We start from the raw sequence: 11115 nt of genomic DNA, 5'->3' as shown, positions 1-11115 counted from the left end.
GTGCAGCGCTGCATAGAATTGAAGAATCAGTTCTTCATTCCAATCCCTGATGTCAGAGCAAAAGTTTAACAGTCCAGCGTCGTGAAGAACACTAAGGACTAGTGCGAAGCACGGCAGAGATTCCATGTTCACGTGAGGAATATGCTCATGATAGAAGATTTTCTCCTTGTTGAACAGCGCTGAGGAATAGAAATTGGCTTGACTAGAAGTCCAGAAATGCCTCTTCCTAATGCGAGCAGAGTTATATGGGTTGTAATCTTCGAAGAATACGTGCTCGCCGAAGAAATCATCAGCCTTGAACTTTTGCTTGCGTGAGAATGTATCCTTTGGCTTCGGCAGAGGAGTGTCAGTGAGTTGCATCACGACCTCAGGAATCTCAATCGCAGGTTCTTCAGGCTGAGGAATTTCTGGTTCCTCTTTAGTGGCAGTCTGCGTCTTCAGATGTTCAGCAGCAACATTTTCTTCAGCACTAGTGGCTGGAATTTCCTCGTGCACAGATGAAGTGGGGTGAGTTTCTTCAGAGCCCATTTGAATAGTTGGTGCAGGCGACTGAGGTATTTGCTGCAGCGGTGTGAACATTGGAGAGTTTGGATGCTGACATTCCCAGAATTCATCACTGATTATGGGTGTGGAGCAGCCAACGTCCACATCTTCATCTTCCATTTCTTCAATGCCAGCCTCTTCAGCTGTGAACTGAGGCATGGGCGAGGAGATGATAGGTGTTGAAGGGATCGCATCCACTTCAATTTCTTCATCCAACTGCTTAGACGAAGCAGCAAAAGGAGTTTCTTCATCAGATCCGCTGGGGATCACATATTCTTCATCAAATGGAACAAGGTGCTTTGATGGCCTGGTTGAGATGGGAACAACATCAATCGGATTAGCAAATGAACTCGTCAAGGGCTTCATCTTCTTCGGAGCTGAAGAATCTGAAGCAGCTGATGCTTTCCTTTTCTTCACTGCAGCACGCTCTGTAGCCTTGGTCTTCTTCACATCTGATGTAGATGGAAGGATTGGAGTTGAGGTTGGCGCAGGAGCAGCTGAGGAATTTGGTTGATTTTCTTCAGGCACAACTGATGCAGTTGCCCTGATTTCTTCAGTTTCTTCAGGCGCGCCACTAATGGATGCCCTGGCAATTTCTTTAGCGGCTGGAATGCAGGCATCAGCCCTGGAACTCACATTTTCTTCAGCAGTCTGATTTTCATCAGCGGTGCTGGCATGTTCTCCAGTAGGCTGAGCAGATGCTTCAGCCTGAGGAATGTCCTGTTGCATTGGGGCTGCAACAGTGGAGGTGAACTGTTCTGTGATCTTTACAAATCTGACTTTGGCTCCCAGCCAGTCAGCATAATAGCGATCAAATTCATCACTCAGTTTCTTGAGTTCAGATTGGAGAGCAACAAGTTCTTCAGGTGAAAGCTTCAGAACGTTTTGCTTCAGAAAGCGCTCTTTCTTGTACTGCGCTTTCTTCACTCTCCTCCTTTGTTCAAATTTCCATTTCTCTTCTTGTATGAAGTGAGTCAACATGTGACTTTGACAAGGAGTCAGCTTGAAATCAGGCAAGGGGGTGTTGGGGTCCTTGTGCCAAACATCAATGTATTCAAGGATCAACTTGGGATCCAAAAGCAGTGGCACCTCTGTTCCCTTGGCTCTAGCGGCCCGGACTTGCCTGTCTCTGATGATTTATGCAAGTTCATCATCATCAGCTTCGTCTTCATCAGACGGCACTTGGAACGCGACTTGCTTCTTCTGAGGACATGGTCGAGGACCTTATCCAGCAGTTGAACTTGTCTTCAGTAGTGTGGGGCCAGCTGAGGAACTAGCTGAGACACCTGAGGCAATAGACATGCCTGCAGTCCTTTGGCACGAGGCAAGATGCACAAGTGCTGAGGACGTTGTCGGAACAGCTGAGGACTTTGGAGGTGCTGAGGATTTTGAGGGAGCAGGTGCAGCATGAGAAATCGGTCGTGAGGGCTTTGAGGATTCTGGCCGTGAGGGCATTGCTGAGGAACTTGGCCTTGAGGGCATTGTTGGTGAAGCACTTGGCTTGCGCGCAGCCTTCTTTGATATAGCCTTCTTTGGCTTGACAGCAGAGGCACAGCAGCAGAGTCTTCATTGAATTTCCTCACTGCTTCTCTGGCTTTCTTAGCCAACTTGGCTTGGCACTTGGCCCATTCGTCAGGATAGTCCTCACCGCGCTTGAGGCTGGTGGGATCAACTATTTGGCCAGGTGCCAATGGAGGTCTTGGTCATGGAGGATTGAGTGTGATTTTCTTCATATACTTGGGAGTGACATATATGTACTCCCTCCACTCTCTAGCCCATCTCCTCTCTATCTTCTGAATGCGCACCTTGCGCTCATTCTTGGTTTCCTCGGTAGGTGTGCAGTACCCAGCATATATTTCATCGGGGATCTCAAACGCTGTATTGACCTCAGGCCTCTTTCCTCCCTTCTGTGGCTTCTTACCGTCAGCCATTTTCTTCAGTTGAGGAATTTGGACAATTGAATTCTCTGAAGAAGTATGCAACTTTTCTTCGAGGAATGCTGCAAATGAGTTAAGTTGATGAGAACCTAGTGATTCAGCAGCTGACATGAGTACCTTTGAATATAGTATAGTTGCGAGGAATTTGGAGAGGTCATATGCGTTCTCAGAAGGTTTTTCAAAAAGAACAAGTTTGAGGAATTTGACCAGATGAGTCTTGAAGAATTTCACTAAGCGTTCTTTGTCTTAGGTTCCAGAGTTGTATAGATCGAAGATCCACACAATTGAGGAATCTTGAAGAAAAATGATGCTTAGATAAATGAATCAAGAACAGATGACTTGTGAGTTGTTTAGTGTGTGAAGATATGAAGAAAAACACCTTTGAAGATTTTCTAGATAATCATTCGAATCAATGAGGGAAGTAAAAGTGACTTTTAATTACCCTGGATGAAGAACACGACGAACAGTGAAGAGGAGAGGTGAAGTTCGTCTGTGTAGATCTTCCACGCCCTAACTCGGCGGAGGAAGACAGCTACAGCGGCGGCGGAGTGAAGATTTCCGCGATCGGCGCGAGTACGTCGGTGATGAAGTCGAGGCAGTGAAGCTCTTCCTCACCGGCGGCGATGAAGTAGCGGCGGTGCTATGGTTTGAGAAGCTCGAGCTGGAGAGAGAGGTCGAGCGGAGTAAAAGAAGTGAGGAAGGGAAGGAGGGGTATTTATAGCCACGGTGAAAAACTGCTCGCCCGAAGAAATTGGACGAACGTGCCCCTGACCCTTCTCATTCACATGACATGTGTCACCCACGTAGGGAGAATTGGAGATCGTGTTAAATCGTGGGTGAGTGGATAAGTATATCGTGGGATGCGGAACGGTTTGAGCGGCAAAGCCGAAAATTTAGATAAGATAGGTTTTAAAGTTCCGTTCGCAATTTCTTTAGCTGACAAGGACACAGTGAAGATTTTGAACGAGTTTCAAATAGAACGCACATGTAGAATTTGTGAATAGATTGGGTTGAGTATAGCATAGAGGGGGAAGGGTCCGATCACATTCACTTAGCAGAAAAACCAACTTGAAGAATTAGCAATAAGTGAATGTTGTAGAGGACGTAAACTCATATATATAGCCAATGAAGAAAAATGACGGAAACAATGAAGATAATGCAAAGTTGAAGAATATGAATAATTGAGGAATTTCAACTTTTGGTGGTGGCGTGACCCACCGTATAAGGATGATGATTTCAGACACCGCGTACAATTATCGTAGGGTTCTGAGAATCAAATTCTTTGTTAATTTCTTCACACTAAGAGTGTTATTCTTAATTGATTGAAGAAAAATGTTTCTTCATGTGTGGCACATCTAAGTCATCAATTTTGCATAAGTGTTAGGATGAGTGTCCTTTTCGAAGAACATTTGAAGATTCTAGGATATTTAGCTCACACCGCAACTTGCTAAATCTCTTCTCATCCAAGGGCTTTGTGAAGATATCAGCTAGCTGTTCTTCAGTCTTCACATGCTCAATAGAAATGTCGCCCTTCAACACATGATCACAAAGAAAATGATGACGAATCTGAATGTGCTTTATATTCGAGTGCTGAACTGGGTTGTGAGCAATCTTGATGGCACTCTCCTTGTCACAGAAGAGAGGCACATTCTTCATGTTGACGCCATAGTCCTTGAGAGTTTGCTTCATCCATAGCAATTGAGCACAGCAAGAACCAGCAGCAATGTACTCAGCTTCAGCAGTAGATAGTGATACGCAGTTATGTTTCTTCGAGGACCAACAGACCAACGATCGTCCGAGGAAATGACATGTACCAGATGTTGACTTGCGGTCCACACGATCACCAGCATAGTCAGAGTCAGAATATCCAATGAGATCAAAAGCCGAGCCCTTGGGGTACCATAATCCAAGTGTTGGTGTGTGAGGTAGATATTGAAGAATATGCTTCACAGCCTTATGGTGTGATTCCTTCGGTGTAGCTTGAAATCGGGCACACATGCAAACACTAAGCATTATATCTGGCCTAGATGCACATAAGTACAATAAAGAACCAATCATGGAGCGGTATACCTTATGATCAAAGTCAATACCATTTTCATCAGTGCACAGATGGCCATTTGTGGGCATAGGAATTTTGACGCCTTTGCAATCTTGCATGCCGAATTTCCTCAGTACATCCTTGAGGTATTTCTCCTGAGATATGAATATGCCATTGCGTTGTTGACGAATTTGAAGACCTAAGAAGAATTTCAACTCTCCCATCATAGACATTTGATATTCTTCACTCATCATATAGGCAAATTCATCACTATAACGTTGGTCAATGCAGCCAAAGATAATATCATCAACATATATTTGGCACACAAACAATTCACCATCATAAGATTTAGTGAAAAGAGTAGGGTCGAGTGAACCGGGTTTGAAGCCTTTCGTCATGAGAAATTCTTTCAAGGTATCATACCACGCCCGTGGGGCCTGCTTGAGGCCATAGAGGGCCTTGTTGAGTCTGAAGCAAGGTTGTCAAAATCTAGATTTTAGTCTTAGAATCTTACGATTCTGAGATTCTACACAAGGCAATACGACCCAAGTCGTTTAAAAGATCGTATACAGTAGGGTCGCTACTGGATCGCGCTTCAAGTCGTGGGGTCGTGTGGAATCGCGAGCCAGTACAGATCCTGAGCGACTAAAACGTTTGTTTCAATCTTGGCCGTCTATCCATGTTGTATGGCGGCCATCTGCTCGTATTCCTCTCCCGATCTCATTTTCTCTCTCTGGCGGCTTCTAGGGCTACAGGCCGCCTGCGCTGGCCATCGGCAACACTTACGGCTTCCTCGACGAGTGTTGGCTGCTAGTGTTCCACGTGTGATCGTCTTCAGCAGGCTCTTCATCGACGACGAGTGAAGCAGCAACCATTGAAGATCGAGTAACATCTTTCATTCGTTGCACAGGTTAGCTACTACTACTGGTATGTACGTACGTACATACTGATGAAGCATGTTCAAGATTAAATAATTAGATTAGATAGGTAGCTCGTCCTCTTACTCGTCTTAATCACTATTGATGACTAGTGAAACAGCAGCCATCAAAGATTGAGGAACATCCTTGATTCGTTGCACTTGCACAGGTTAGCTACTACCTACTAGTACGTATTTACTAATTGATGAACTACATAGAAGATTAAATAAGCTAGCTTGTTATCTAACTCTTGTAAATCTTTTACTTGTACAAGGAAAAATGTCAACTGCTGTCCCAACCGAAAGTAGTAAGCCTAAGAGGAGGAATGCTCGTGGGAATCGGACTGACCCTGGCTGGGAACATGGAGAAGAAGTTGATGCTGAGAAGAGGACAACAAGATGCAAATATTGCCTTCTAGTTAAAGGTGGAGGTGTCTACAGATTGAAGCATCACTTGGCTGGGACAAGGTTTAATGTCGAGAATTGAGAAAAAGTTCCCGATGATGTTCGAAAAAAGTTTCTCAAACTTTTGGGGGTCCAAGCAGAGAAGAATGATGCAAAGAAGAGGAAGTTTAACACAGAAATGGAGGAGACGGGTGCATGTTCAAAGGAGAATACTCCTGCTGATAACAATGAAGATGAGGCTGAGACAAATCGTTTCGCTAACAAGCGCAGAGCCCAAACAACAGTGAATCAGTTTTACAAGAAAGAAGAGAGAGAAGAGGTTTGTGCTCAAATTTGTCGGGTCTTCTATACCAATTCTATCTCATTTAATGTTGTCAAGGACCCAGAATTTATAAAGATGATTGAAATGATTGGAAACTTTGGTAAAGGTTTTAAACCTCCATCATATCATGAAGTGAGGGTAAAATTTCTCAAGCTGGAAGTTAAGAGAACAATGAATTTTCTCTCTGAATACAAAGAAGAGTGGAAAAAGACAGGATGTACAATTATGTCTGATGGATGGACACATAAAAAGAAAAGGTCCATCTACAACTTTTTAGTGAATAGCCCCAAAGGTACTGTCTTTCTCACCTCAATCGATACTTCTGACATTTCCAAGACAACGGACAAAGTGTTTGAAATGTTAGATGATATTGTTGAGCAAGTAGGAGAAGATAATGTTGTTCAAATTGTAACGGACAATGCCGCTAACTATAAAGCAGCTGGTGAGCTATTGATGGAAAAGAGGAAAAAATTATTTTGGACTCCATGTGCAGCTCATTGTATTGATTTAATTCTTGAGGATTTTGAAAAGAAAATTAAGATGCATCAGACAACCATTACAAAGGGCAGAAAAATCACCACGTATATTTATTCTAGAACAATGGTTCTTTCTTGGTTGAGAGAGTTCACTAGAGGGAAGGATTTAGTTAGGTCAGCAGTGACAAGATTTGCTACTGCCTATTTGACTTTGGGTTGTCTGCATGAGCACAAGGGCGCATTAATCAATATGTTCACTTGAACAAAGTGGAGGGGTAGTAGATTTAATTCTGCAGAAGGGAAGGTCGTTCAAGGAACTGTTTTGGATAGCCGTGGGTTCTGGCCTAATGTTGCCACATGTCTGAAGGCTGCACTCCCAATTATAAAAGTTCTTTGATTGGTGGATTCAGATGAGAAGCCAGCAATGCCGTTCATCTATGATGAGATGGATCGTGCAAAAGATAAAATAAAGCAAAATTTTAACAATGTGAAGAAAAGGTATGTTACTGTACTGACTTAGTAATTCTTAATTACAGCTTATAGATATGCTATCTTAATCTTATTGTAGTTAAGTTTGACCATTTCAATTTTCTTGATCAGCTACACTCCAATATTTAATATAATTGATGAGAGATGGCGTACACAACTTCATAGGCCTTTGCATGCTGCTGCATATTATTTGAATCCACAATGCCACTATAGTGATAATTTCAAGCCGGCTGAAGTAAAACGTGGCCTGTACACTTGTCTTGAAAAGATGGTTCCAGATTTAGATGAAAGAGTCAAGATAGATCTGCAGATTGATTCATTTAGGAGTGCCGAGGGCCTATTTGGAATGCAATCGGCTATTATGACAAGAACAAAAAAAAGCCAGCTGATTGGTGGGATTCGTATGGAGATGATTGCCTTGAGTTGCAGAGGTTTGCAATTAGATTACTGAGCTTAACTTGTAGTTCGTCAGGTTGTGAGCGGAACTGGAGTACATTTGAGCAAGTAAGAATCAATGTCATGCACTCTCTAGTCTAGCGATATTATATGAAACATATACTAATGCTAACTTCTCAACCTTGTGTAGGTTCACTCAAAGAAAAGAAATCATCTGCACCAAGATAGGATGAATGATTTAGTTTTTGTCATGTACAATTCGAAACTGATGAGCAGACAACGCAGAAGGCAAAGACAGGTTGTGGAATATGATATTGATGATGTCTCTTCTAATGATGAATGGATAACTGAAAAAGAAGAGCATGTCCTTCCTCCAGAAAAGGAATGGATCCGTTCTCTTGAGAGGATTGCTCATAATGAAGCTGCTATGGACAAACAAAATGAAAGTGACATTGAAATGATGTAGAAAATATTGTCAACAGCCTGGTTGAAACACGTACGAAAAGTTCTTTTGATGAAGCAAGTTTATTATTCTTCCATGTTCCTTTTACATAGTTACTGACTATTATTTTGGATTTTTCATAGGTGATGGTGATCACGGGGTGGATCAAGATCTTGATGCACCTACTTATGAAGATGCTGATGGTGAAAACAACAATACCAGCGAGCAAAATGTTCTTGATGGCAACAATTCAAGACCTTCCTCGTACTGTGTTGGGAGTTCTAGTGGTACAATACCACCTATGAATGAGGACGATGATATCATTATCCACTTAGACGACTTGTACTGATTAAGTTGGCTTCTATTTCTAGTTGGTTAAACCTTTGTGCTTGTCGAAAATTTGGATTGGATGCCCTTTGTTTGCTTTTGGACATGTCAGTATGCCACTTTTAATTTGAGGTTTAGAATATTTTGCTATTTATTTTTCATGGCTTGTTTTTGTTAATTTTATATCGAAAACACGTTCATGTTCAAGGATATGCATTAATTATTCAAAATAGGTTGTAAACTATAACATATACACTCATCCAACCTTTTAAATAAATGGGAAATTATGAAAACGTACTTTTTGGTAGAATCAGGTAGGATCTTACATTCTATGCTAATTCTATGATTTGTGATCCTACGAGAGCACCTCCGATCCGATTCAGGATCACGATTTTGACAACCTTGGTCTGAAGACTTTGTCAGGATTGTTTGGATCTTCAAAACCTGGGGGTTGAGCAACATATACTTCTTCCTCAAGCTTACCATTGAGGAATGCACTTTTCACATCCATTTGATATGAAGTGATATCATGATGGTTAGCATAAGCAAGTAATATGCGAATAGCCTCAAGTCTAGCAACAAGTGCAAAAGTTTCATTGAAATCAATTCCTTCAACCTGTGTGTAGCCTTGAGCTACAAGCCGTGCCTTATTCCTCACCACAAGGCCATTTTCATCTTGCTTGTTGCGGTAGATCCAATTTGTGCCAATGATATTGTGCTTGCGAGGATCTGGACGTTTGACCAGTTCCCAGACATTTTTGAGCTCGAACTGATGTAATTCTTCTTGCATGGCCTGAATCCACTCAGGCTCCAGAAATGCTTCATCTACCTTAGTGGGCTCTGTAATAGAGACAAAAGCATAGTGCCCACAAAAGTTAGATAAATGTGAAGCTTTTGAGCGTGTGAGAGGACCTGGCGCTTTGATGTCATTGATGATCTTTTCAACTTGCACTTCTTTTGCAATGCGAGGATGAGCTGGTTGTCGTTGAAGAATTTGATCAGCATTTTCTTCAGCACCATTTTCTTCAGTATTTTCTTCAGGTGCATTAGCTCGACGTTCTTCATGCTCTGGAATGAATTCTTTATTAGATTCTTTAGTAGGAATGACATCCTCAATAGCCTTGAACTTGATAGTTTCCTCAGGTACTGGTTCATCTATCACAGTAGGTAGGTGCTCTCTTTGCAAGCCATTAGTTTCATCGAACCGCACATCTACAGTTTCAACAACCTTGTGAAGAACGTTGTTGAAGACTCTGTAGGTGTGCGAGTCCTTTCCGTAACCAAGCATAAACCCTTCATGTGCTTTCGGTGAAAATTTTGAGTTGTGATGAGGATCTTTAATCCAACATTTAGCACCGAAGACTTTGAAATAATTTACATTGGGTTTCTTATCAGTGAGGAGTTCATAGGCAGTCTTCTTGAAGAATTTGTGAAGATATACTCTGTTGTTGATGTGGCACGCAGTATCAATTGCCTCAATCCAGAAATGACGAGGCGTTTTGTATTCATCAAGCATAGTGCGAGCCATCTCAGCAAGAGTCCTGTTCTTGCGCTCCACGATGCCGTTTTGTTGAGGAGTATAAGGAGAAGATAACTCATGAGTAATACCAAGTTCATCAAGATAGTCATTGTGAAAGGATCGAGAAGAGGTGTCTAGAGGGGGGTGATTAGACACTAAGTGCCAAAAGTTACAGTTTTTAATATTCTTAAGTTTAAGTGGAGTTTAAGCACAAGTTTAACAAACACAATACATATCAAGCAAGCATGCAATGAGTATATGACCAGTGGAAAGTAAAGCATGCAACTTGCAAGAATGTAAAGAGAAGGGTTTGGAGAATTCAAACGCAATTGGAGACACGGATGTTTTTGTCGTGGTTCCGATAGGTGGTGCTCTCGTACATCCATGTTGATGGAGACTTCAACCCACGGAGGGTAATGGTTGCGCGAGTCCACGGAGGGCTCCACCCACGAAGGGTCCACGAAGAAGCAACCTTCTCTATTCCATCACGGTCGTCGCCCACGAAGGACTTGCCTCACTAGCGGTAGATCTTCACGAAGTAGGCGATCTCCTTGCCCTTACAAACTCCTTGGTTCAACTCCACAATCTTGTTGGAGGCTCCCAAGTGACACCTAGCCAATCTAGGAGACACCACTCTCCAAGAAGTAACAAATGGTGTGTTGATGATGAACCCCTTGCTCTTGTGCTTCAAATGATAGTCTCCCCAACACTCAACTCTCTCTCACAGGATTTGGATTTGGTGGAAAGAAGATTTGAGTGGAAAGCAACTTGGGAAAGGCTAGAGATCAAGATTCATATGGTTGGAATGGAATATCTTGACCTCAACACAAGTGTAGGTGGTTCTCTCTCAGAAAATGTGTATTGGAAGTGTAGGTATGTTCTGATGGCTCTCTCCACGAATGAAGAGTGGGTGGAGGGGTATATATAGCCTCCACACAAAATCTAACCATTACACACAATTTGCCAAAATCGGTGGGACCGAATGGTTAAACTTGGTCGGACCAATTCAGCAAACCTAGTGACCGTTAGGATTCTGAGATGCAAATCGGTAGGACCGATATGGTTAGGGTAGGTCATAACGTAATCTCGGTGTGACCGATTACACAAACTCGGTGGGACCAATTTTGGTAATAAGCTAACCAGAGAGTTGGTCAGGCAAACTCGGTGAGACCGATTACACAAACTTGGTGGGACCGATTTTGGTAATAAGCTAACCAGAGGGTTTGCATTGTAATCTCGGTAGTACCGATTGCTCAAACTCGGTGAGACCGATTTTGGTAATGGACATACACAGAGAGATTACAA

General features: G+C 42.5%; 1 protein-coding gene across 1 annotated transcript; it reads left to right on the top strand.

Annotated features, from left to right (window-relative positions):
• The first annotated feature begins 5716 nt into the window (after positions 1–5716).
• LOC125525686 lies at positions 5717–7621 on the top strand. Its single transcript, XM_048690687.1, has 2 exons — positions 5717–7135; positions 7238–7621. The coding sequence occupies exons 1-2, from the start codon at positions 7062–7064 to the stop codon at positions 7575–7577; spliced, it is 414 nt and encodes a 137-aa protein (XP_048546644.1). The 5' UTR covers positions 5717–7061; the 3' UTR covers positions 7578–7621.
• The last annotated feature ends 3494 nt before the right edge of the window (positions 7622–11115 follow it).

The sequence above is a fragment of the Triticum urartu genome, chromosome 7 (assembly GCF_003073215.2).
Source record: "Triticum urartu cultivar G1812 chromosome 7, Tu2.1, whole genome shotgun sequence".
In the NCBI taxonomy this organism is placed as follows: Eukaryota; Viridiplantae; Streptophyta; class Magnoliopsida; order Poales; family Poaceae; genus Triticum; species Triticum urartu.
The sequence above is the reverse complement of the archived record's forward strand: the minus strand, read 5'-3'. Positions and strand labels throughout refer to the sequence as shown.